Source organism: Erithacus rubecula (genome assembly GCF_903797595.1).
Source record: "Erithacus rubecula genome assembly, chromosome: 2".
Classification (NCBI taxonomy): Eukaryota; Metazoa; Chordata; class Aves; order Passeriformes; family Muscicapidae; genus Erithacus; species Erithacus rubecula.
Window position 1 is genome coordinate 11,912,639 of NC_136685.1, and position 27,977 is coordinate 11,940,615.

General features: G+C 36.3%; 1 protein-coding gene across 2 annotated transcripts in view; it reads left to right on the top strand.

Moving 5' to 3' along the window:
- NBAS (NBAS subunit of NRZ tethering complex) overlaps nucleotides 1-27,977 on the top strand; it is a 156,122-nt gene that overhangs the window by 27,290 nt on the left and 100,855 nt on the right. For both annotated transcript variants that reach the window (XM_079298628.1, XM_079298629.1), the window contains exons 18-31: nucleotides 537-671; nucleotides 941-1,019; nucleotides 1,714-1,818; nucleotides 2,076-2,212; nucleotides 15,979-16,062; nucleotides 16,486-16,639; nucleotides 18,019-18,204; nucleotides 19,213-19,386; nucleotides 20,341-20,474; nucleotides 21,203-21,265; nucleotides 21,867-21,989; nucleotides 23,398-23,500; nucleotides 25,712-25,935; nucleotides 27,768-27,880. In XM_079298628.1, coding sequence (XP_079154754.1) covers nucleotides 537-671; nucleotides 941-1,019; nucleotides 1,714-1,818; nucleotides 2,076-2,212; nucleotides 15,979-16,062; nucleotides 16,486-16,639; nucleotides 18,019-18,204; nucleotides 19,213-19,386; nucleotides 20,341-20,474; nucleotides 21,203-21,265; nucleotides 21,867-21,989; nucleotides 23,398-23,500; nucleotides 25,712-25,935; nucleotides 27,768-27,880 — 1,814 coding nt within the window. The remainder of the gene's footprint in view (nucleotides 1-536; nucleotides 672-940; nucleotides 1,020-1,713; nucleotides 1,819-2,075; nucleotides 2,213-15,978; nucleotides 16,063-16,485; nucleotides 16,640-18,018; nucleotides 18,205-19,212; nucleotides 19,387-20,340; nucleotides 20,475-21,202; nucleotides 21,266-21,866; nucleotides 21,990-23,397; nucleotides 23,501-25,711; nucleotides 25,936-27,767; nucleotides 27,881-27,977) is intronic.

Here is a 27,977-nt window from a genome sequence, read left to right on the forward strand (position 1 = left end):
TCATTTTAAATATATGCCCTGTAATTTCTTCATCAGAGGGAATTTATGATGTCAGTATTTTACTATGAGAATTTGTTTCTCTTGCTGTTTTGGAAAGCTTCAACTAACCCTAAAAATGTGTGTTGTTATATGTCTTAATTGTATTGATCAAGCTGAAGCAAGACACAATGGAGATAATTCTCCTCAGTGGTCAGTTTCTGGTGGTAGAAATAGAGAGAGTCTGTTCTTTCTTTTTTTCTATATAGTCTTCTATTACCATTGTGTGCTGTAGAGCTGCTGCCAATCCCACTGCTGGCTATGGAATTCAGAAACTTTTATCAAGTTTGGTTTTGGTTTGTTTTAGGGAGGTAGTGGAAACAAGAGTTGATGTCTCTTGTTGGCTTGGTAAGAATCTCTGCTTGTTGACAACACAAAAATTCAGTATTATTTTATAAATGTGCAGATTTTTAGTCAAAACAGACCAAAAGCTGTTTTATTATATCTCTTCAAAGTTTAGTTCCCCCTTCATTGCTTAGATTGTTGATTTTGTCTTCCAGATTTATCTTACCGGGGGAAGTGGACATTGAAATTCCCTATGAAGACCTTTTGTCACCAGATGAAGAAATGGGTACTAGAAAGGAAAAAGAGGCCAAGAAGCGTAAAGAACTGCTATTATCAGTAAACTTCTCAAAGTAAATGAAATGTTAGGCCATGTTTTATTCAGAATTACAGGCTTATGATAACTACACAGTTGCAAGAACATAATTATTCTTATATATATTATTCCTACCAGAAAAGTGGTTTAAATTTTAGTTGGCATTATATTGCGTAAAAGTTCTTGGTTTACTTAATTTCTTGATATATCCCAATGCACAGTCATTACAGTGTGTAATCTTTGTCTTCATATGCACATGAGATAAAACATTAATGGCAAACATGACAATTCCTGTTCTGAGCACAGGCTGACCCTGGAGCAGAAGGAGCTCTGCCGTAGCAGGCTGAAGCTGTTAACTTACCTTGATCGCCTTGAGACCTATGAGGTGAGTTCTGAGTTCTCACACCACAGGTGTTCCTGCAGCTTTTGCATCACATCATCTTACCCCTTTTTGTTATTTATTGTGGTATTAATGTTTTCAGCCTTGTTGAAAGGCTGCAGTCTGTCACTGGAGAAAAGTAGGATGTTTTCTGTTCCAGTGACTGTGTTTCTCCTGCTTCACTGTTTCAAAAGGATGGCCTCTAGTCTTGGGAAGTGCAGTTGGGCAAAAGCCTGCTTTGAACATCCTGTGTCTGTAGGGAATTGAATTATGGGATGTGGAGCTCAGGCAGGGTGATTGTGATTTCCCTGTCAGTCAAGTTGGCGAGTTCTGTGCAGGTTCTCTAACAATTCTTTTCTTCCATGAGCTTATGAAAGTTTTTGGAATGTCAAACTGTATTTTACTAAGTTTTTAAATTTTAAATTTGCAGTTGGCAATGCACATGCTTCCATTATGGCTTTTACCACATCTCTGTAACTAATGATGTCTAAACCTTAATTAAAATAAGGCAGAAAATTGTCTTAGTTTATCAGCCAGAAATGCATCTTTTTTTTTTTTTTTTTAATACTGAACCAACAATCCTGCATAGTTCTCATCATATATCTCATATGTGCTCATCTTAAGATAAAAAGATGTGTAGAGTTTTTTGATGCTTTTGTAAATGTTGTATAAAAAGCAGTCTCTTTTTTTTTTTTTTAAGGAAATCCTTGGAGGGCCTCATGCAGCTGAGCAGCATTATGATGGAGAATTCTTTAAGAAGTTCAGAAATCAGAATATTGTACTTTCAGCAAGAACTTATGCTCGGGTATTAATATTTATGTTGCTAGAATCCAATGTTGTTTTGATATTGCTCTTTGCACTAAAGTACTTTTTCCTCCTCCCTTTGAACTTGATTGAATCTCAGTGGAAATTTTAGAGGTGGATGTCTTTGTTTGATTTTAAATAAATAACTGCTGTGACCCTGACCTTCTTTTCTTTGTTGCTAAAGAAAATTTCAAAATGAACTGTTTGTTGTATGATTTTCAGTCTAAATCAGTCTTAACTTACTGTTCTGTGCTTCAGGAAAGCAATGTGAGAGCCCTGGAAATTTTGTTCACTTTCCATGGATCAGCTTTGCTTCCACACAGACAAGCAATTCTCTCCAATTTTCCAGAGACCACTTCTCCCCACGAGTACGCTGTGCTGCTGCCTGAAGCTCGGTAAGGGTGCACCAATAGATACTGACTCAAAGAGGTGATTTCTAGATTAATGGATAAATTAGTTTCATCTATGACAGTCTGCTGTTGGTTATTATCTGGAGTCAAGAGAGCAGCTTTGTCTGTATGAGTCTTGCCTTGACCAGTCATCATTTTCTGCTTCGCTTTGTGCCATTTGTGGGATCTTTTTGTCATGAACAGAAAAGTTAGAGGTTCTTTTCTAAGAGGGAGCATGGACTTTTCTGACCTGAATCTGCCCAGATTTTCATGTGTAGTACAGGTCTTTAATTGGCTGTGGTAACAGCTAGTGTTTGGAAGTGAATAATAGAAGTGTTTAGGTCCCTGGAAGCAAATACATTTTTCTGTATTTGTTTTGTGAAGTAATTGAACACTTAAGTAGTCAGTAACTTCAGAACCATTAATCTTCTTGATACTGATTCTTGCTCAACTTGGTAAGGTAGGATTATTGAAAGCTTTAAATGCAGACTTTCCCACTGTTTCATTTCAGCATAAAAGGTTATTTTACTGTGAATTTAATCAATTTTTTTTAAGAGAGTCTTCCTTGAACATCATAATTATGTTCTGTATATTAATTAGAAGAATTTTTTGCTTTTAGAGTGTTTCTTTTAGACACTTCAATTATGAAATTCGTTTTGAAGCATACTGTTAAGTGCTCATAAAGAGATGGACAGATTTCATTATTTGGTATTTTACAATAGGACTTTGAAGCCTTACTTCAGAGGGAAAGTTTTTTCAGGAGCTAATAGAATTTTTTTTGTAGTCTTCCATTATTATAGTTAAGCTTTTCACTTTTCAAGGTTTTGCCATTCCCATTTGAGCAGTTATCCTTTCAGAATAGGGTTTTTCAATTCATCAAACTTTTCTACTTAAAATGCTTAGCAGTTTTGGTGTCCCTGAAGAGAAAGAACAGTCTTTATTTCATGATAGGTAATGCTTCCTTTTTTATTTGTTGTTAGTATTAGGAACACATTTAGTGATTTAGTTAAGGTGTGAAAACACTTGTTTTATCCTTTTCTTTATGGTAATGGTTAGGAGCATGAAGAAAAATTATTGCAGTGTTTATAAAATTGGTAAAATGATCTTTCCAATCTTTCTCTTTTTTTAAGATTCAGAATGTGAGACATAGGGAAGAATGGTCATCCTAAATGTGGTTATGATCTATTGTTGGTCATAAATTGGGTTCTCATGTTTCCTAAAGGTTATTTGTTCTTGGTTTTGGTTTTTTTTTAAAATTTATTTTGTTGTTTGGTTTGTTTACAAAAATGACTTATGTGCCAAGAGGCAAGATGACAGCTAAGATAAAACATTTCACTAGTGATCTAATAGTACAGAAGTGAAGTTATGGGGAAAGAATCTAGTTTTGTCTGGTAATGAAAAATGAAAATATATATGTTGAATCTTTATTTTCATAGCAGACAGAACTTTCCAGTGCTAGCATCAGGTATGTGCATGCTTTTTATCCCCCAGATTGCAGAACAGACAATGCTGTGTGTCTTTAGAAGTTTTTCTCTTTGGACAACTACAAAATGAGGACGAGATCAATCCCTATATACACAATTCCTGTATACTTATAAAACCAGAAATATACTGTGTAATTGATTTAACCTTTTTCTAAAATTATTCCTCTGTTACAAAACTGATTGCTCATGTAATATTGTTAAATATACTCTCTAAACCAATATTTTATTAATGTAATTAAATTAAATATGTGCTAATGACAATATCTATTAATGAGAACAATATGCTAATGAAATAGATTTAAATTATATAAAGTAAAATTTTCTTACTATTTTAAGAAGGCTTCTGGCAATTCTTGTTTCATTTGAATCAAAGAGAATTGAATTTCTTAGTCATTTTTTGTGAGGTTATTGTCCTATTAACTCTGGCATTTGTTTTTAAGGAGTTTATTAGTATGGTAAAATTACTGACATTCTGTAGACATGTTGTCATTGTTAAGAAAAGTCATTTAAATAAATGTACTATCTAGTTTTCTTTGTATTAGAACACAGTATGTAGACATAATTTTCTGTAAATTAACAGAGCAGCAGGATGATGATACAATTTATTCATTCCCACAGAACATTAAAAATTTGTAAGTAGTGTCTGTAATTAATGTTCTGAAACAAAACAAAACAAAAAGTTACAAAAATATAAACCCAATGTTTTAATTGGTAGAAAAAAATGTTGCAGCATTACCACACAAGTCTCTTTAGCTTATAGAGCTGGTATTTTCAGGGGTCTCAGGACAGGCATTATACCAGTCTGGGGGATGATAAACATGAGGCTGTGTAACAGGTGCTGTCCTTGTGCATGGAACAGGTGAGGTGGGTAAATAGGCACCTCCCTCTACAGCCAGGGTAAGAGCACTGAAACAGTTGCTTGCTGTACACCCCCACCAACATGAATGCACGTACAAGTGCTAGATATGAAGAATCTCCTAACCTGTAAGAAATGTTGTTGTAAATATTGGGTTATAATTTATCTGCATCCTGCAGTTCTGCTACTAATAGTAAATTCTAATTATCTACTGAAAGAAAGGCTCCTTTGGTTAGTGTATTCTATAGGTGTAAAGCAAGTGTTTTTCTTGTACTTGGACATGTCATTTACATTAGGATGGCATTTAAAGAGCAGTGTCATAAAAATTTGGAGTCTTGTCAATCAAGGAAGAATTGGCATAATAAATGGAGAAAAAAAATTAGATTTTTTTTTCCCCTTTTGTGACAGGTTATTAGGAAATACATATTTTTTTTTCCTGTATCTGCTTGAAAAAAGTCTCAAATGGTAGATATCCTTTTGTTTCTCATTTTTGGCATATATTTTATAGCTTAGCATCTTTTTGGGTTACTCAGACCAGTTCAGGAGTTCTCTGTCTAAGCAGGGAATTTATATATTCATGAAACTCTTGCAAAAGTCTGTGATTTAAGTAACCTCAACAGCTCCCTAGTTGAGAAGGAATCTGAAATACTAAGACACATTGGTGGCTGTAAATGGTACTGGCTTCAAATTGGTATTGTGATAGATGGACATTACTAAGTAATGTGTTTTTGCAGAATTTGGTTTGGAATGTTTCCTACTTCTTTTCATATTATTTCTCAGCTTCTTTTATAATGATGGCTCCTGTGTCTCTGCTGTCTCTTGTTGGGGTTCATGCTCCTTCTCAAACATCCATCGGGTGCACAGACTGTGTCTGTTAGAACAACTAGAATGAAGGTGGTGGAAGTTTAGGTATTCAGAGGAGATGATAGCTCTTTTAATCTCTGTTTTAATAGTTGTAGCTAGTGTTCTTAATCTATAGTTAAGACTGTTGCCCTGAGGTTTTTAAATGTGATCTAGGAAAATTGTGTTTTACCACCATTATAAATACATAACCAGAGTATTTTTCTGGCTTTTAAATTTTCTTATCCTTTGTACTGGGCTTAACTGCTGTATTGTAACATTACTGCTCACATTTTCAACTCACAGAAGTCTGGAACTTCAAATGTATGGTTCCCTCAGCAGCCATAAGTCTGCTATATTGCACATTATGCTATAGTAAAAATCTTCCCCCTAAGATAGCAACTTTTTATATGTTGCTGTGTTTTTGCTTCTTAACTTTCTCAAATACTGGTGTTCAGTTGTGACATAAAGTGAATTTTTACTGGAGAGTTGTGGATGAACTCCATTTGCTTGATAAAATGGAATGGGAATGTGGAAGTATCTCTTAAAAACTTAGTGACGGTTTTAAAACCTGAAAATTTCCATGTGGTTGACTTTCATCTATGAATGAGTAAGTACTACTAAGAGTTCATAAGCAGTTAACTTTGCCTTTCTATAATGATATCATCTCCTGAACTAGGTTTTTAGTCATTGCCTGTGGCACTGCAGCTTCAATAAAGCTCTTAGAGCTTCCTATTTTCCCTTCCTTATATGTGCATCTAAATAGGTTTGATAGCAGAATGTCTGCAGAACTGTCTAATATATAGTCCCCTCTTTTTCATATTATTTTTTTTTCTTGTGAAGTTGAACTGTCTTTGTTTTTAGTGTAATTCAAAGGTGTTCACGTTAAAAGAATTAATCACGTGGTCAGTTCTTTCTTTGAATTTGCTTTGAATTCATTTGTATAGTGCTACAGTGGAAATAATAAGGGCCTGTGTTTTATATGCATGTCTTTTTTCTTTACACTAACAGGAAGAAAAAAACAGTTCAGGGGGAGAAATGTAGTTAATATTATTTCAAGGATGTATTTGGTAGAAAAAAAATAGCAGATCTTACCATCTACTATGAAGTAGAAAAAAAAATAATTTTTGAGGGAGAGATTGCTTTGTCATGATGACACTCACGTTCTCATCCCAATTGACTAGGAGCAGGGAAGGTTCTTGTCCATGAAAAAATTAAGCAGTGGTTTGGAGGAAGAGAGACTCTTCTGCAAGCTGCTTGTGTGCAAATCTTGTCATAACAACAGGAATAACTCATTACAGCCAGGAGGCTGCTGCAGTGAGCTGGCAAAAGTACCATAGAAGTTGGTTGTGAGGAGTTTTTGAAGAAGAGGATGAGAACTTGAAGTCATGAGGGAGCTGTGGAGAACACAAACTGCCAGGGAGGAAGGAGAGAAATTTCACAGAACCTGCTGTGCTGGAGCTGAGCTGTCATTCAGTGGAGAGCTGAGTGTGTTCAGCATGGGTAAGGTTTCAGACAGGCCATAGCAGCCTTCACTTCCTGTAACATGTGAGTTGAACTATGGTTTATCCACAGAACATGGTCAGGATTTGCTTTGTATTTCTAGCTAGATAATGCTGGACTTTTCCTGCCTTCATCTACTATGTGTGGCTTTAGCCTGCATAGTCCTGAACTGGAATTTGGCTTGCCTTGTCCAATCTTCTAATGAAGTGTACTACTTCCATTGGCTCATCTGTTTGTTGTTCTTTTACAGGGTTTAGAATAAAATTTCTCCCAGGAGCATTCATTATGCTTTATAAATGTACACTTGTGAAGTAGTGTTTTCACGATTTGGTGGCAGATGGCTTTGATCTTACTTGGAGTTCAGCTTTGTCTTTAAAATCAAAATGGGCTATTGCTCACGATTTTAATTGTATACACGAAGAAAAAACCCACAGTGAGCTTCTGACCTGTGCTTATGTAGTGTTAGCTGACTTTTCTGATGTTAGATTATTCATTCTAGGTTGTTGAGGAGGGAAGAAAGTTTCCCTCTCTCCAGATTTTATTAGAGGTTAACCACATCATTAAAACATAGCTTGATATGTTTGTATGAAATCAGTTATAACTTTCTCATCTGGTGGCAGAGCTGCTTCAAAGGACTTGTCACTGCAGTGTGCACACCAGGGATGCTGAAGGTTAGTTAACTGTGGTGGCCATAAGCAGTGGGATACCTTTTCCACCTGTTTATGTGGATCAGTTTTCCCAAAATGCATGATGTTTTAGGCAGCTGTGCTTCAGTCTTGATAAATTTGTCACGTCCTGTGGATATTTCTGGGAAATGAAGCACTTCTCTCTCTGCCCACCACTGCTGTATCCCATAGTATATTGAACAGTTGGAAACCTAAAAATACATGTAATCAGTTCTGTAGTTGCATTTAGTGATTCACTGTTCAGATACCATAGTGAAAGAAAAGATAGTTTTCATGCAATATAAACAATGTAATACATATCACAGCTGTTTGAGACTATATCTGGGGTGCATTTCTTATATTTCATCCTCAGCTATGGATTATTTATGACATAACAAAACTGTTTCAGAGGCATAAGAATTGCAGAGCAACAGAAAGTGGCGTTGATTTCCCTGTTGCTATCTGAGGAAATACAGGCTTTGCACAAAAGTGCTTCTAAATTAAATGAAAAGAGAATATTTTAGTTATTTTATGTATGTTATACACAGGCTTCCAAATTAGGAATTAATGAAATGTTTCTAACAATATTTTTTGGACAGGAAGACATGATTAACAAAGACAACTCAAAGATTAATCTACTTCCAAGATGCCCCTAACCTACTTCTGAAAACATCAATGTCTTTCACCAAAAAGATCCTGTTTCATAAATGTGTGTGGGCAAATTGCACTTCGTATTCAGTGTGGATTCAAAGTTTACAAAGGAAAAGATTTAAAGAAAAAATACACATTTTCAACTTGAAGGGTCCTGGAGATAGGCCTGTTGTATGAAATGCTTAAAAGGGGCAAAAAAGAAAACCCACACAGTTGGTAGTGGTAATGGAGAGAATTGGAATCTGACCTTAAAACTGAGTTGGACCTTCCTCTTTTGAAAGGCTGTCCTTGGAGAGAAAAAAAATCTGCAGGTTTCAATAAATGCAGTTGGTAGGATACAGAAACTACAATAGCTTGGACTTCTTTTGTCAAAGAAAAGAATGGGAAGAATTGCCAAGCCTATGTAAACAATAGAGTGAAAAGAGCAATACAGGAAAAGTCAGCTCTTTTTGAAGAAATAGGGTTGAATACCTCCATAATCATTTATGTATTTACTGGATTCCCATCATATTTATTCTACTGTTGAAAAGAGAGAAGTGTAAAGGGTAGGGGAGAAACAGTGGCTCAGGAAAAAATAAAAAATACCTCAAAGCCATGCTAATATTTGTGTACAGTTATAGTAGGGCACAGCTGATGGTTTCTTTAGCTGGGAGAGAAAGCCACCTGCCTTAGTGCCTACATGATCTGTCACCGTGTCTGGAATTCCAAGTGCATAGGAATGCAGACTTAACCTGCACGTGTCTCTGATCTCTGTGGCATTTCCCTTACAGAAACAAACCTGCAGAGTTGTGTAGCACAATGAGAATGAGCTCTGGATCCAGTAGCACAGTGCACACTGCATATACAGCAGGCTGCCTGTGCATGCTGAATTCACCACTTCTGCCCTGCTCTCTCTCTCTGTCTGGTGTGCAGGGCATGTGTGGAGGTTCTGATGTGCCCCCATTCAGCTGGATTTGCTGTACAGGTGTTGTAAACAAAAGCACTGTGGAAAAATGGGAGTTCTGCCTCATTTCAGATGTGTTCATATCTGTATTTCTTTGTCTTACATGTATTTTTGCAGACTGCAATGGTATTTTGACACCTGGAGTCTTTCTCAACTGACTTGCTTCCATTTTAACAACTACATTTCCAGAGTTTTGCTGCTCTGTGTTTCTGCATGACTCACTGAAATTACTGACAATAGAAATTTAAGGGAAAAAAACATAGTCTGTGCTAAAGCATGAGTATCAGTTAAGAACAAACCTCATGATAAATGTTGAAGTAAATATAGCATTCTAATCTTTGCCTTTATAAAGGGCTTAGATACAGGGATGTCTCATCCTTTTCTTGTGTCAAGACTGGTTTATTCCAGTTCTTGTAATTTAATTTCAAATTCAAGAGTTTTTATTAACTCTGCAGAAGTAGGAGAGATAGTAAGGACAGTTGGATATAGTTATGTAGGGGGCAAGAGGGAGTTACATATTTTATTAGTGTTGTAGAGAAGGTGAGTGAAGTTAGGAGTCAGCTCTAGTGCTGTGTGTTCTGCTAGGGTTTTTTTGTATTGTTCTGAGCTCACCAAGAAATCTACCTGTTAAGGATGACTTTACATAAATGCTGATGTCTACTAGGATGAACAATCTTGCAGCTATGTCTTTTTTGTGTTTTCTTTAAGCATTTAGAGAAGGTGGTTTCTGAATGCTGCTTGACTCTTGGTGAGAATTTAAGAATCTGAAATTCCTCTCTAAACTTACTCCAGTCATGAACCTGAATACTTTTAAAGAGGCAAATGGAGCCAGAGCAGAAAATACTTTAAAAAGTATTTTCCATGGCTTATCCATACACCTGACTTAAAATATTTAACTTTTTCTGCTGTGAGAAGGGAAAAAAGATAGAGGTACACATTTTGCAGTCAAGATTGCACTGCATGACCATTCTTTCCCATGAAATGAAAAATCTTTTCCTCTTTAGTGTTTCACAGTGAGTTCTGTTAATAAGCTTTTATGAAGGACTTCTGAAATATGCTTTTAGCACTTCTGGAATTGAGTTGTCTGGACAACTGTAGGTTTCACTGCTGCAGAACCTTGAGCTGAAACATGAGATTGATCTTAGATTTGGCCAGAAGGCAAATGACCAACAGTAGTTTTCAGGAGAGAAAAACAGGTACAGGCAAGCACACTGCAACATTTACTTGAAGTTTCTCAAGTGAGAAATAACATACATTTCTAATATATGGCTCAAATATCCTCAACTGTGTATTTTCTAGATGTAGTAAGCTTTCATGAGACTTTATTGCAGGAATTAATTCTGTTTTTGAACCCAAGTACATGGTGGTTTATCTTCTAAGCCATGGAGCAGGTAATTAACAGCCTTGCTACCTGTTATGTAAAGCAGCATCTGCTCTTCATTGAGGCCCAGTCTTACCAGTATTTACACTGTTGTAGGAAATAATTACAGTGAAATATAATTTCTGATTTAAGTGAAATAAACAACATAGTATCAGTCTTGGCACATTGTTTCTTTCTTCTAGGGTTCTTCAATTTGCCTTGGCATTTAGAAAAGGGACATCATGCACTTATTGCCTCTAGTCATTCATATTCCTTGTCTCTGTACTTTTCACCTTTATTTTTATTGTACCCTTTTGAGAAAACAGGCAGAGAGAGGCAGAGTTGCACATTGCTTCATCTCTTGATGGATTTTGGAATTGCAGGGAAAGGGGGAAGGAAAGCCATTTTCACAGAGGGGAAAGCTTTGAGTGAGATCTTCCTTAATCATTACTTTTTTTAAGCAGTAAACATTCTGCTTCAGTTGACACTATAAACCTGGGATCTTGGGGAAATGATTTTTTATGCAGTCTATATGTAATTAATGACTTCTGCTGTTTGGAAAGGATTCTATTTTAAAAAAATATTTGAATCAGTTGGAATTTAATGGCAAACCCAAGTTGCTTTTGTGTTACAGGGATAGGAAAGAAAGGATGAATTTTTAGATGGGAAGAAGTAAATGCAGATTATTTTCTGAAATTAGTTAGGGATATGGGGTGATTGCATGTCTGCAAAAAGAAGCACTTGCTAGTAACTGTTGACTTTAGGCCGGGATGAGTTGTGCTTGCATAAAAATCAAAGTTGTTAGTTTCTAGTAATTGTTTATCAGAGTCATCAAAGTAACTCAACTATGTTCGAGGTTAGAAACATGTAATTTGTATTGATACATAAGTCAGTTAAAAATATGTAAGTTTTGCCAACTTTAATTGTAAACCTTTTGTGCTATTGAATCTGTAAAGAAATGGCTTCTTAATTGGGACTATATGTCCTGCATGCTCACCACATCTATGGCAAGTATGCTGGATGTGACACCAAAATTATGAAGAATGTGTTCAATATGGTATTTACCAGTACAGGCTTGGGTCAGTAGATTTCTCTTTCCCTTTTTTTATTTTTTTGTTTTTTTCTTTTCTTTTTCCCTTCCAATATCATATGGAAGGACTGTAGCATTAGGACTGTGTGTGTGTTTTGAGATGCCTTGGTTCCTTGTCATACAGATTGCATCCATGCAAGAGTGGTTTCAAATTTGCATTCTAAACATCTGTATTTGTTTATTTGTAGTTCTTTTTTCTTTTAATAATTTGTTAGTCTGAAGAGGAAAATGTTGAAGTTTAAGTATCTGATAAATGCATGCACCTCTTTCCTTGCTATTTTTCATGACTTCTTTCTCTCAATAACAACCAAAGCGATCACTGGAGGAGGAGCCAATCCAAAGAAAATTTCCCTGAAGTTTCTTCTGGGCTTCTGAGATTAGATAGGGAGATTTATTCAGGTGGGAAGCTCTTACTTAAAGAGTCATGGAAGAGCAAGTGACTGCTGGGAGCACGACTTTGCTTTCAGATTAAATACAATGAGTGACATGTGCTGCAATTTTCTTAATGGCTCTTGCTGTAATTCCTTATTGTGTGGCTCCTCTGTTGCTCCACAGTCAGGTGAATGTGTCAGAGACTCTTGCAAGAGCCAGATTTTGAGAGAGGGATAGGGGCACAGTTTGTGCTCTCTTTAGTAGAATAATGGAATAGTTTATGTTGGAAAAGACCCTTAAGATCAAGTTCAGCTTCAAACCTAACACTGCCAAGTTCACCTCTGAACCATGTCATTAAGTGACACATCTCCATGTCTTTTAAATGCCTTCCAGGAATGGAGACTCAGCCAAAAGGTGAGTGAGAGAAACTGACAGAGAGGGTCAGACCTTGTTTTACAGGTTCCTTGGTACTCTTTGGGCTGTTCTTAGTGGAGCTGTATGAAGAATGAGACTAAGGGAAGGGCAGGATCTAGTGGAAGTTCTTTTCTTTGTGATTCTTCAGCCTCTGAAACTGCTCAGACCCTCAGGCTGCTTTTAGAGCTTCTCTTGCCAACTGGTCCTTGCCAACAATGGACTATCTTCTTGCCCCTGTAGTTTATCAAAAAGCAATTTTTATTTTATTGTTTTATGAATAAAAAAATAATCTCAAATGGACCTGTCAGACTTGACTACATGAAATAATTTAAACAAAGTGTATTACAAATTTTGGAGACAGAATAATAGTGAAGACTATTATAGAATAATATAGAATATTATAGTATGTGAGCTAATGTTGGAGAAAAAAGCTGTCTGTAATGTGAAATTGGAGTTGTTACCTGAAAATCTTCTCTTAATGTTATTCTGTCATAGTAGTTCTGCTGCAGTTTTACAGACATATGAAACCACTTCTGAAATTAAACCCTTGTCTGTCCTTTGCTGTATAAAAGCTCCTCTCTTTTTCCCATTAAGAAGGTGTGTTAATGTTAAAAAAAACCTACCTAATTTCTTTCTAAGGAACAACATCGACAAAAAAACCCCAAACCCAACCAACCAACTGATAAACCAAACAAACCCCATGCATATTAAAATAGGTCTCCTCAAACCTTTTATGTTTGATTAGTCTGAGATGCTTGTGCCAGAGCAGTCTGGCAGTGTCCCATTATGGGGACTCTTCATGGGGTGGAGAGGTCAGAGGGCAGTTCTGTGCCAGACAGAGACCCCTCCTGGTTCTCCACACCTTTATTCAAGTGTGCTCCCCACTGCCAGTGGCTGCCAGCCCCCTTGAAGGACTCAGGCTTACAGTTCATGGAATAAGACTCTTTTATTAATAAAATTGTGACAGGTTAAAGTTCAGTGACTGCTGGTGAGAGTATCTGATTGCAAAAACCTATTCAAAGGAATATGTATTACACAGCATAGCAAGCTCTACTCTCTAACAGAAGTTAGCTCTAGATATTCATTCAGTGTGCATGGGGCATGGACATGTGCATGGAACAGTGTCCATGCAATGGACATCCCTGTGGGGGGGAGACAGACAGCCCATCAGCTGGTCCTGGAAGTTACAATGGAGTCTTTCCTGACTTCTCCCTGTTCTTAAATTTCTTTACATTGAAGTGCAGAAATTACTATAAAAGAATACACTTTTATAGCTATTCAGTGAGGGTTGGAGATATCAATGTTCCCTGCCTTCAAGGTCGAGTATCTAATACAATGTTGGGATGGGAATATGCACCAGTCCAAGGAGACTGTTTTTACCATGGTTGATGATTTAACAGCAAGACATCTTTCATTATCTCCTCTGGGTTTTAGCTGCTCTGTGATTTACCAGCTGCTGAATTCCCTCCTCTGCAAGGATTTCAGTGGAGCCTGGCCATGGTGTCTCCACTCTGCTCCTCCCTTCATTAGGCCCCCTTTGCACATGTGTGAGGGAAGTCAGGAGGAGCAACTGCATTTTCCTCTGTAATTTCCATGCTGTTACAGCTGTGTCTATAACTTTCCACTTTTGTTTAATTTTACTCCCAGTCTTTTCCCCACCTTCACAACCCTCTGCTTCCCCAAACAAAATAACCAAGCACCCAACATCCCCTTGACTTTTCTTCTTAAGCCTGCTGGGAAATGAACGGGAAGAATTTGCTAAGAGATGAAATTATTTCAGACAAATTTTGTTCTGCTTTCTTTTCTGTTAAATAGAACACAGAAAAGGAGAGCATTATCAATTGAATTATCAAGTCCAGCTTGTACTGTCTTGATTTTATACTTTGGAAGACAGTATTAATTACACTTTGTCTTTTCTGGTATTTGCCATTTCAGCTGATAAAGAGAATATTTTCACTACAAACTGGGCCTTCCATAATAACATTCTCATATAGGACATGTGAAATATGACTATATTAATTTAGTTTATTATGTAGTTTTAAAACAAATTATTGGTAAATTATATTATTTAAGATTTAAACAACTATAGCACCCCTTATCCCCAAAATATATGGGCTGATGATGAATCTTTCAAAAATAAGAAACTGGCTTTATTTCTGTTTGTCCCACAAATGTTAGTTTGGAATTTTCTTTGTCAGTTATTTTTAATGGCATTGCTACATAGTGCATTATTATAAAGGCAGCCATAGACTGTCTGGTTCAGGTGAACTAGAATTGAAAGCCAGTGTTGCTAATAGCTCTGACACAGGAATTAGCAGTTTTCCATTCTTACCCCTTCATTTGTTTGACTTCTATAATCTGCAAACCTATCTACCATTTTACTGTTGGATTACTTCAGCATGTATGCTTTGGAGGGTCAGAATGACTATGTTAAAATATAAGGTATTGTTTAGTAATGCATAGGGGAGGGAAAGAAAAGAGTGACCAGTTTCCTGGGTGAGATGTGTATGTGTGTGGGGCAGGACAGGTTATGAGCCTGCCTTGCTTTGTTCAGTGAGTTTAATGGCTGTTGCTAAATGAGATGGAGTTACTGATTTTTTTTGCTTATTGTTTCGATTCTTACTATATTGTGAAATTGATTTGTTGGTTGGAGTTGTGTTTATTTTTAAGCTACCGAGTTACTGTGCTGCTCTTCAAGGGATGAGAAGATTGTGTCAATTGTTAGTTTATAAATAGGGATTGTGTAGAATTGCTGTTGTTGTTTATTTTCAGGGTCAGGAGAAAATGAATTTAAAATAACTTACTATTTGGGGATGTTGCAGCTATAATGTCTCTATTTTGTACATGGTTTGTTTCTTATTTCTACAAGTGGCAGAACCTATAAAGTTCTTCTCTTCCCCACTGGTTTATGTTCTGCCTAGCTTGACATGGTTTGCTAGTGTTTTATGCTGCATAAACAGCTAGCCTTCTACACCAAGCCATAAGTAATCATTCTAGTAATAATCCATGATGTTCTTAACCTGCATCTTAAACAAGTTGTTTTTTTTTTTTATTTCAACATCAATATTTAGAGGATTTTTCACTGTAGAAGTTTGTAGTCAGAAACTCACATTAAACTTCAGAAGATCAGCAAAGCAGGGTATATGTAGTTTCAGTATGAGGACTTGTGCTAATTTGAACAACTGTATTTTTTTTTTCAAGTTGTGAATATCATAGTTTTTTACTTCTTTCAGTCTTTTGTGACAGCGTATGAAATCAGAATACTTAGTGTGAAATGGTAAAGTCTCTGAAAGCATATAATGAGTTTTTTCCTTTATTTAAAGGATGGTCAGTAAAAAAAAATTGATTAATCTTTTTTATTTGCTCTTTAATGGTAGAATATGGGTTTGTATGGAAAACATACAGGCAAAACCACACTTGTAAAGCTGCACTAAGAAGTAATGAATCTTAAATAATCGATACTGTAATTGACTAACAAGCTTATTATGAATTCACTGAAATATTTTTTGTATGTTTTATATTCTATTAATTGAGTGCCATAACAAATGAAAAAGCCATAAAATTATATAAAGCTTCTCTTTTTTGTCATACCAGCTACAGGAAGGGGATATTGAAAATTCTTCCTTGGAATGAGCAGAAACATCGTGAAGAAGACTGGTGTGAAAAACCAGAATGCAGGTAAGTATATATAAAAGCAAAAATATCAAGAATTTATTTACTAATTATTAAAATGTGGGAATTGACCCAGTAAAACTCATTTATTATTTTGTAGACACTAACTTGTGCTTTCAGCTTTCTTAGGGTGACTGACTGAGTAAATAGAAAGCAGAGGTTGTGCAGACCCAGATCTTCAGTAGAGAGCGTTCTTTCTTTTATGATCTGTCACGTTTGAAATCTCTTACTGGTTCAGTAGAGGGAATTCTTCCTTTCATGCTCTATCTGCTGTTCAAAATCTCTTAGTAGTTCCTTTGCTGACAAAAACTAACACTCACTCTTTTAGGTTGATCATATCATTTTCTTACAGAAGTTTTAGGAAAAAGACCGATGTTAAAAAGATACAGGTAAACAAATATATACTTAAACATATACTTATTTTTAAAGGACTGTTATTGAACCAACTTTGCAAGATGAAGGCCAGTTTCTGTATGAGATACAACCTGAGTTACTGAAGTACAGGACTACTGACCTTTCTGTAGATCTCGTCACTGACTGGTATCTGAGCAGAGCACAGGAAATTGAAGAATATGCAATGCAGGTGAGAATAGCAGTGAGGAAATGCTGGTGGCTGAGCAGCATCCTTCAACAGAATCCTCAACAGTTGTAATGCATATTAATAGTGTAAATTTCCCTCAGTAATGTACACTCTGTCTCAACTTCATTATGGCTTTTGAAGTACTTGTGTTTTCTTTTGCACTGTACTTAGGCTTGTTTTAAAGTTTACTCAGCCAAATAATGAATCCATAGAAATGAATAAGGAAGCCAGTAGATTCTGTTTCATTTGGTTTACCATGGCAGACAGTAGCTCTTTTGTAATCTATGTAAAGTGTTTACCATTTTATGTTTGTAAGTAAGGGAGGGAAAGTTGTGTACAACATGTTGGGAAATGTGTTTTATTACCTGTCACGTGCTGCTGTGTTATGTATATTGGAATGTGCCAGTCAAGCATGTCACTGTTATGTCCATAAACAGTACTGTCATGACTTTGTCATGAAAATCCTGGCACTTTTATTGTGTGTCTGTGGGACTACCACTCAGCTTATATCTGCTTGATTTTCTTCCTATGTTAAAAGTGTTTGAGGCTCTATGAGATGAAGATAAGCATTGCACATAAGAACAGAGCTCATCACTCGTGTGCTATGGTATTTTGTTGCTTCTCAAGCCAATTTAGCTGCATGAAAAGGAGGGTGACTGGAAGTATCACTGTAGGTTAGTTCTGATGAGTGAGTTTTTCTATTCTACAAGCCTGCACTCCTCCAGGGTTCTTTTTAATGATACTTGCCTGTGTTCTTAACAACAATCAGTAAGGATGGAAATAAAAGCAACTTCCAAGGATCAGTTAAATTATATAATATGTAAATTGAGTTGCATTCTGCTCTTCACAACTTACATCTGCCTTGTGGAACACTTACAGCCAGGGTTGTGTTCTTTGAATTCAGAACAGAACCTTCCATACACAGGTAGTTTGTCACTAGGAAAAAAGACTGTCATTGGTTTTTGTGACATAAAATGCAACAATTAAAATTGTTAAATCGTGGTCAGCTAGAAAAGTCATGTTGCATGTCAGTTACCTGATTGTCTTAGTTTAATGCATTTCTTCATATTCCATGTATTGAGAGGAGCTGTGTGTGATTTCCAGAAGGACTAATATTTTAATTTACATGCATCAATACGATGCATCTTGTTTAAAAGCATATAGCAAGATCATCCCCTAAGATGAAGCATTTTATGTGGCCTTCATAAATCTGAGAAGGGCAATCCGTTTAGGCATATGCAGTCCACAAAATATCCACAAAAACTTCTGGGAATTTCAAATTGCCTATTAAGCAACATGGGAATAAAAAAGATGCACAGACAAGACTCAGATTGATGTTTGGTAAATTGTTGTACAGCAGTGTTTTTTGAATTGTTTCTCAGGTTGACTGTGCTCTGTCCCTTGTTCGTCTTGGCATGGAGAGGAACATTCCTGGTCTGCAGGTGCTTTGTGACAATCTGATCACTCTTGAGACAGTGGTTTATGAGACTGATGGTGATCGAACTTTGACTTTGAAGGAACTTTTAGAGATGAAAGACATTGAGAAGCTGAGACTGTTGATGAAGAATGTAAGTGTTTTGAATAAATCAATAAGTATGCCTTGAAATCCAGTAACTTGGGTTACCCTGGATCCTGTGTATATAAAGACACTGTCATTTCTCTGTTGAACCTCCATCTTTAATTCTATAAAAATTTTATATTTTCACTGTTCCTTTTTTTTTTTGTTGTTGTTGCCGTAGGGTTTCTTTCTTTCTTTTTTTTCTTTCAAAAGCTAAATTTGCTCAGTTTTCTCCAAGACCCACTTTATGCCTGGCTGAGGGCTCAATGTCGATAAATCTTATTTTGAAAGCTGTGAATTGCCTTTTCATTGGCCTTTTTTAAAGGATCTTCAGTGTAGCTCTTGATGATGCTGCAGATGCAACAGTTTTGAATGTGTTCCTTGGATGTTTTTTGGTGTCTTCAAATATTGTCAAGCAATTTTAATATCTGCTTCTGCACCAAAAACACTAATGAGTGTTTTCTGTCTCTGTACTGAGCTCGAGCATGGCACTTCAGAATAAGAAAAGACCTCTTGGAAGGGTTGAAAAATAGCTAGAGATGCAACAGGGATCTTAAATTCAGTTGAAGAGCACGTAAGCACCAAGGGAAAATAGAATACTCATAAATTAAATTTAATTGTTTGGTTTTTTATTTTTATTTTTGTTTTGTTTGGTTTGTTTTGGTTTTGGATTTATGTAGCCACTCACCACTTGTTTGTCTCTCGCATTCCTGCTAAATTACTAAAAGTAATGCTACTCTGACATGCTTGCATGGCCTCTAACTCATTCTGAAACTGCAGGAGAAAGACAGGCTTTCCTCTCATAATGGGCTTTACTTCTGCTCTGCTCACTTTCCCCTGGAAGCAGCAGAAAGATTGTGTCAGTGCTTCTTGATGTAGTGATCTGTTTGTGATAGGTGAAGACAGCTGTTTCAGTTTTATTGATCAAAAAAGGTTTTATTTGATTTTTTCTTTTCCTGCTTGTTTTGGACAATGAAGCTGAACCTGTTTTTGTATTTCCTCTCTTTGCTCTTTCCAGTCCTCAGATGAAAAATACGTGAAGAATGTTTATCAGTGGATGATCCCTTTTCTCCACCGCTGTGAAAACCAGTCTCCTGGTCTTGCAAATGCCCTCTTTAAAGAATATTTAGTAACATTGGCAAAGGAAGACTTGACTCTACCTCTGAAGATATTTCACAATTCAAAACCTGCTGTAAGTAAAGAGCTCTGTTGATTCTGCTGGTTTCTTTGGAAATTCTTGTCCTGAAGAGATTAATTCAGGAATATAGTTAGTTCATCTAAGTCATATCATCCTTCTTTCCCATTTCCTTGGACCCATGATTTGTTATGCTTTAGAAAACATGAATTAAAAAGTTTTTTACCATAGATTATAATGTAGCTTAACTGTGCTTGATGAGACTGTCAAACTAATGTAATAATGATTCTAGCCTAGTAGTACAAAATTATTGAATGGATTCTTCTTCAAAGTAATTTCCTGACCTGTTTAAAGTAAATTCCCGGCATAATTCCTTTATAAAAAGTGGATATAAAAGAATTTAATGATCTCACTGTTTTTTTCTTGAGGAATTTTACTAGGAGTAGATTTCAAGTTTCTTCCCCCTCTCCTGCCTTTCACAGCAAATGTAAAGAATAAAGTGGGGGCCATTAGGATTGAGGTGAGAGTTCAATGAGTAAGGGTTGAAGTTGCCTGCTGTGTGTTTCATGCTGCTTCTGTGGCTTAAATAATTATTCCAAATCACACAGGTACATACTTGCATGCTATTGTATGTTCTGTATGTTCTGAGTGTATGGATAGAAATCAACCAGTGAAGCACAAAAGCACAGCTCTTTTATGTATGTTGGTACTGTTGTACATATTAAATAAGTCTGAGAAATATTTACAGCAGTTGCCTTCCTCTGTCCTGCACCCTTTTCACTTCTCAAATTCAGAAAGGCATACCCCTGCTCTTTTAAGTGACTTTACTGCAGAAAACTAGCCAAGATAAGTTTAGGGTTGTGATTTTGCCAGGTTGTTAACAAGAGACATTCTAATTGCACCCAAAGACAATTAATTTATTTGGAGCACACATCTTTTTATATTCAGAAGAAATTAACTGTTGAATTAGAAACAAGAAATAAAAACTAGTGTACTTTTTTTCCTTGTTAGTGTCAGCAAAAAATTATTCCTGATCAGGACCAGCTTATGATTACGGCGTTGGAATGCATTTACAGCTGTGAGCGAGATGACCAGCTCTCTCTCTGTTATGATATTTTGGAATGTCTTCCACAAAGAGGATATGGGTAATCATTTTCAGCTGGTTATTTGGAATATTTTAGAAATATTAAATATAGTGAGTTAATGCTTTAAAAAAGGGTGTTGAATTACGGAAGGGCTGACAGAGTTACTGGAATATTCTATTTACCTCTTGGCTTCCATGACTGTAATGTGTGTATCTATGTATGGCTGCTGTGTACATACTCTACCAGTTAATGCAGAAGAACAAGAGTTAAAGTAGCAGCTAGACCTGCTTCTGTATTGTTTCTTAGACTTTTATAGTCTGATGAATTGAGACCAAGTGTTAGTTCTGTCTTACTGGTTTTGTTACAATAGTGGCATCTTGCACTTAACTTAAAAGCAGCAATATGTCCCTGTGAGAGAGGGAAGATAGAAAATCTATTGAGGGACAAGTAATGCTCAAGAAAGTAAAGGCCTGAAGAGGAAATATCCTGTGATCTGTGAGGTGCAAACAATTCTTCCAGTATCTTTTACATGAAGGAAGGAGAGAGCCTGAGAGAAGTATAAGGAAGAAGGAAAACCTCTGTTGTTGGGAAATTGAGGGGCCCTCTAAATTTTTACTGTCTTTACAGCAAGAAGCCCTGCAGTTTAAATATTTCCATCCAAGTAAACATATATTTAATTTTAATCAAGGAGTGTGTCAGACTGCTTATTTTATCTGTGTAATACAGATTACAAGAGGAAATTATAAAGAGTATGTATGTGTATATTTAATTGTGTGATATCATTGCAGGCCTGAAACCGATAAAACTAACACTCTTCATGATGAAGTAGATGAACTGGAACAAATTCTTAGGTATTTAATTTTGCTTAAATAAATATTGTATTCTTGCAGAGATCACTAGGCATAGCCAAGAACCTTTTATGATAAGAAATGAGGAGAATATTTCTCTTTTTTTTTTAATGCTGTCAACAAGATTATCTGTATACTTTTTATATTCAGAATATAGAAATTTTGAATGGTTTTACCTATTTAAATATTTTAAATCTTTAGAGATACATTTCTTGGAATAAAAGTTTGGGGGTTTGTTTTTTTTTTTGGTTTTTTGTGTGGGGCTTTTTTGGGGATTTTTTAAAAATTTGTTTGATTGGGGATTTTTTGTTTTGTTTGTTGTATTTTTGGTGGGGTTTTTTTTTGGAGAAGAGGGTTAACCTGAGGAATTTGTTTTGATCTTGCTACTCTATTATACTTTGAGTGACCAAAGACTAAAACTGTGAAGATATTTCATCAGGTATCGGCGATATGTGTTCACCCTGCAGTATCATTAATACATTTTACCAAACTGTAGGTAATGTCAGTGTGGCTGATGTGTGCTGTGGGAGGTTCTGTTAGCCTGCTGCATGGCTGTGTTGTGAGCCGTGCTGGGCAGGCTGCCAGGGGCTGGCTGTGTTCGCAGTGTGTCGGAGCTGCTGGAGAAGCACGGCCTGCAGAGGCCGGTCTCCTTTGTCAGGGACACCGGGGCCGGCGCGGAGGAGGCGCGGAAGCTGCTGCTGCGGCTGACCCGGCACACCACTCGCAGGTGAGAGTTCAGGGCAGTGCTCTGTGCCAGCAGGGCAGCTGTGCTCTTCACTCACCCTGGCAGCACATCCACGCTGCTGTTGAACTGATGATTAACGTCTTTGGCTGGGTTCTCCACAGTCAGAAATCTCTGCCTGCCTTCAAACCTGATTCAGTGTGTTCATGCTCAAGTAAAGAAGCTTAAAATGCATACTGGCCTCAGAATACTTCAGGATGATGAAAGTAAAGTTGACATATTGTAAAAGAGATCCTTTAAGACCTATTTAATTTTATTGGGAGTGTAGGATTTGTGCAATAATTCCTTAGGTTTTCTGCCGTGTTTTCTTTGAATCCTTGTAATAGGGTAATTTATTGATTTTAGGTATTGATTCTACCACTTATATTCCCAATATACTTCTTCAATTTTTCTAGTTTAACTCCTCTTTCATTTAAATCATCTTTCAACTATACATGCATTATTAAATGGCTCTTGGTATAAACAGATAAAAATTTTGAGTCCTGGGAAAACCAGCCATAACTGTAGGTGAATTTTCTTTCTTATTTAAAGCAAATGTGCACAACAGTTTACCCTTGATGGTAGAGTGGTACTTATATTTTTAGTAGTCTGAAAGCTTTTTAAGACTTTTAGAAACCTCTCTTTTCAAAGATCAAGACAATGTCTCTGTAGGAAAAATGTTGATTTTTCCACTTGTGCTGGAAACCCTTTGTTTTGCCAAAGTAAAAGCTAATGCCACATGAGAAAATCACTATTAGCTGGAACTAGCTCACTAGCATAAAGGTCTTTTTTTAATCTGAAAGGCTCAAGTTCATATCAAAAAATAATCATAGTGTTTTTACTAGAAAAAGTTTTGGTAGAGCACAAGGAAACTTTGTGGATAAACAGGAAATCCATAAATCCAGAGGGTTAAGAATCTGAATACCACTCAGTTGTAAGAAACAAAATAAAGTTATAGCTTTCTTCTGCTATGATTGCATGCCATTGATTAGTCTTTTCAGACTGTCTACAATGAACAGCACTTTAATGATCTTCAGTTGCTGTTACAGACTTGGTTTTGTCCTGCAGTTCCCAGATCAGCAGGAAGATAGCACTTCCAACTTCCTGATGTATTCTGGAAAGTTATCAAAACTTGAGGGTTCTTGAGAAAGATTGCTTAAATCCCTGTCTTATCCCACAGAAAACAGAAAAAAACACTTTGGTTACTGTGTTGGTGTCAAGCCATTTTATCCCACATACTGTTTTAATATTAATTAATATTAAAAGCCTTCTGTCTTTGAATCACTTCTGGTTGGAAGTCTAACTAAATGTTGAAATAGCATTTGAAAAAACACATATTTTTAGTGATGGAAATCTACTGCTTTTCTTTAAAATTGTTGGGGAAGAGAATATTTAATTAAAAAAATGTTTGTAGGCAACCACCTGTTGGTGAGGCACAGTGGAAGGAATTGCTCCAGGATATGTTGGACATGCAGCAGAAAGTGTATAGGTGCTTAAATTCAGATACTTGCTATGAGGTGAGTTTTATGTCTTCTTACTTATGTCTCAAGTAAGGTACACATTCTTATTTCATATTGTTGCTCACAGGTGTAAATACATTTTTCTGTACTGTTACTTGGTTGTCTGCTGCCCTTTTTTTTTTCCTTTCAGTATTTTATTTAAGTAAAAAATTTCTGGTCTTTATTAATTTTATCTAAAGCTTCTCTAATAAATACCCTGAATATATTTTATTAAAATTCAATGTTTTAGAAATTGAGTCAACTTTGTGAGATTTTCTTACATAGCCTGTAATTCTGAACACAAATGTGTTCAGCAATAAACACTCCAGACTAGTGAAAATAAAATGTTATCTTCACTCAAGCATTTCTTAAATATGGAGTTCTGGTTTGATAATATTATCCAAGGTCATTATAGGATTATGGACTTTCTCATGCTTTTGCAATTGAAGTAAAATTGTGTGAAATAAGAAATCTAATTTCATTGTAGGTAGAAACCCTTGCATGTGCATGAGGTCCAAACCCCTGTCATTGGTATTTGCAAAAGGCAGTTATTAGGAAGACATAGAATTTGCTGTGACATATATTGTTTATTTATATTTTTACTTCAGTGTACTGCAATTTATTACATATGCATTACTATGTCCCTTATAATTAATGTTTATATCTATATAGAAGCAGGTTGTATTGCAGTTTGCAGAATTAATTGCTTATGGCTACCCCTCTGATTACTACTTGGGAGAAGTTTTAAAAGCAAATTTAAAAAAAAAAAAGGAAAAAGACAATGCTATTCAACTTATATATGAGAAAAATCACTCTTTGTCTGTAGCTGTTTTGTGGTGGGCTACAAATTAGGGTACTTGAAATTTTTTTCTAAGTGCATGTTAAGAAATTGTAATGCTAGAGCATTCTGCAAATAAGGAATTGGCTTTACTCAGATCTTAATGTAAGTTTTCTATTAACATTATTTTTTTTTTAACTCTGAACCATATGATTTAAAAAGAAACACAACAATGGGTTTTGAAAAAAATTATGTAGGAGTGCTGAAAATGCTTTGAAATGTAGTGCTGTCATATGCAGTTATACTTTGATAAGTTCAAAATGGATAAATTGATGAGGCAGTAAGGATTTTCAATCCCATGTGAGGTTTAGTGTGATGCTTGCTCTCTTATTCTTTCATGTGTAGTGAATTCTGTCCTCTTGACTTCACACATTTTGAGGGAAGTAAATGTTCTGTGTGTGATCTTTGAGGAGAAAGGGCCAGCTGTGCTTTTTGCATCTCTTGCTGTTCCTTGTGGGTTAATATGTTGTGAAATGGAAGATGATCTAATTGTGTCATGTTCTTTAAGAAGCACTGAAGTGTTTTCCTTTTCAGACCATGAGATGGTTTGGAGAGGTTCTTCCTAGAAAAGAAATACCTTGAAATAAAGTATGATTGGACAGAGTGCTAAATAATCTCACTTATGCCCTCTCTCCCATGAAAGATTGGACCAGATGATCTTTAGAGATCCCTTCTAACCTGGGCTCTTCTGTGATTCATTTATCTTTTGGAATTTATGAACTTTTAAACCTTTAATAATGCCCATATTGTTGTAGCTGTGATATTTCTGAAATGATTAAAATTTTATGTTCCTTTTCATTAGGACAATAATGACTGTGCATAAGAAAAGGGCAAATTATTTTTCTAGGGAACTGAGATTATTTTGAGTGTCTTAAATTGGGCAAAACTTCTACCTTGTAATAAATTAGGTGTTTTGTGGCAGATGCAGCATTATAAGAGTTTGCATTCTTTGAAGATAGTATTGATTGAAATTTAAAGAGCATCTTATATATTCAGTTCAAAAAATTTTTATTTACTTTAGGAATACAAAATTTCTTCTCTTACATGTTGGTTTTAAGGTCTAAATACTGAACTGCCCTTTCAGATTCTTACATTGTATTAACACCCCAGAACGTAGGTGTATTTTGATGTCTTAAGCCATACTGCAAAAAGACAGTTAACATGCTTTTTCTTTTAAACTTCCAGAAAATAGAAACTAGCTACTGGTTAATTTTAGCTTTACTTAAGTGTATTGTGATAATACTTCCAGAGGTAGATTTTCTGCTTGGACTGAATATATTCTTTTGATTTTAAACATCCTTGTATGCAAAGAGGTTAATGCCATACAATGCAGATAGACTTATTGAAGCTGCTGCTCCTGCAGGTTATTAAATTACTGTTTTTTCTTTTAGATATTCACCGAAAGTCTTTTATGCTCAAGCAGTATAGACAATATCCACCTGGCTGGGCAAATGATGCATTGCAGTGCTTGGTCAGTGGATCTGCCCAGTTCATCCAAAGGGAAGCCGCAGTACCGGGTCAGCTATGCGAGGAGTGTTGAACTGGTTTTGGCTGCTGGTAGAGAATATTTCAATTCTTCAGCAAGTTTGTCTGATAGCTGTATGGAATTGGCCAGGTACATTTACAACTATCATGTTTTTAAACACATCCAGGGATGGTGACTCCACCTCCCTAAGCAGACAATTCCAGCTTTTCTTTCGCTTCTTTATTACACTCCTATTTTAATCTTCACCCTGAAATATTTGTCAGTGTGCCTGAAAAATCTGATGGGTTCAGATGGGACATTCAGCTAACATACGGTTTTGTTTTTGATTTTAAAATGTGTACTTAAATAATATGTGGAGAAAAAATTATGGTAGACTGGGCAAACCAGATTCTTTCCTGATTTAATGTGTATGGTGAGTTAGGCCGTTTAAAAATCATTGAGAGGAGTTGCCATCTGGACAAGATCAAGACATGAAGTTGCTAAGGCTCATGAAGTTCAACAGGACCAAGTGCTGGTGCTGCACCTGGATCTGGGCAACCCCCTCAATCACTCCAGCTGGAGGATGAACAGATCCAGAGCAGCCCTGCCCAGAGGAATTTGGGGATGCTGTGGGTGAGAGGCTGGACATGACCCAGCCATGTGCCCTCACAGCCCAGAAAGCCAAAAGTGCCCTGGGCTGCATCCAGAGCAGCGTGGGCAGCAGGGGAGGGAGGGGATTCTGCCCCTCTGCTCTGCTCTGCCCTGGTGAGACCCCACCTGCAGAGCTGCACCCAGCCCTGGGCCCCAGCACAGGAGGGACATGGAGCTGTTGGAGTGAGTCCAGAGGGATGAAGCACCTCCCCTGTGAGGAAAGTCTGAGAGATTTGGGATTGTTCAGCCTGGAAAAGAGAAGGCTCTGGGATGACCTAAATGTGTCCTTCAAATACCTGAAGGAAGCCTGTAAGGACATTTTACAAGGGCATATAGTGGGACAAAGGGTAATGGTTTCAGGCCAGAGGAGAGTAGGTTTAGATTAGATGTTTAAAAAAAAAAAATCTTTATTGTGAGTGTGGTGTGACACTGGAACAAGTTATCCACAGAAGTTGTGGATGCCCCATCCCTGGAAGTGTTCAAGGCCAGGCTGGATGGAGCTCTTCAGTGATCTGGTCTAGTAGGAGGTGGCCCTGCCTAAGCCAGAGGATTTGGAGCTAGATGATGTTTAAGATTTCTTCCAACCTATGGCCATTCTGTGATTCTATGATTTTTGCATGTTGATTTTCTTTGTTCAACATGTATTAGTAAAACTACTTATGAATACACTGTACCAGAATGCAGCTTGTATTAAAAAAAAAAAAATCTAAAAGCTTATTACAATAATATACCATTCATATGATTTAAAAAATGTTTTTAGAATAATGTGCTCTTAATAATTGCATACATTAATTCATCTTCAGGGGAATTCAGTGGGTTTTTGTTGTTTTTTTAATAAGCTTCATTTTATTTACTGTACCTAGCTGAGGAAACTGGATTTGTGACAATGACTCTTATTGTTTCACTTCCAGTCAACTTTTTACAGTGTTTGCTTTTATCTTCTACTGTATAGCAATGCCAAAACACAACAGTGATAAGAGAAATATTTCCCAAAGTAATTATATATTTAAGTACATATGCCTTCAACATCATCTATTAAATTCACTGCAGATCTAAATTCAGGAAGGTTTAGGTGATATGCTTATAACAACCAGTTGAAGGCAATGCAAAACCAGAAATTTGTTAAAATATTTAGTCAGCTATAAGAGACTGTTCCAAACACCTCCCATGTGCATTACAAAAATAGTGAGTACTCTGACATTTCATATGCACTGTAAATTACTGCTGGTGGTTGTTTTATTTTATTTTACTCAACAGTGGACTTTTCCCACAAGTTAGATTTTGAACATTTTCATCAGACCTCAGAAAAAATGTGTTCTGTTCTTATTTAGGTGCTGTCTACAACTTATTGAAGACAGTCCAAGTGCTGTTCAAGAGGAGTTGGACCTCATTCGTGCTCTGGGTTACCTGGAAGAGTTTGGTGTGAAAATATTACCACTTCAAGGTACTGCATAATTTTATTCTTTTTATGATTACTTTAATCATAGGCATAAATATGCATGAGAAATAGTTACTGTTACATAAGTGTGATATGATTAAAC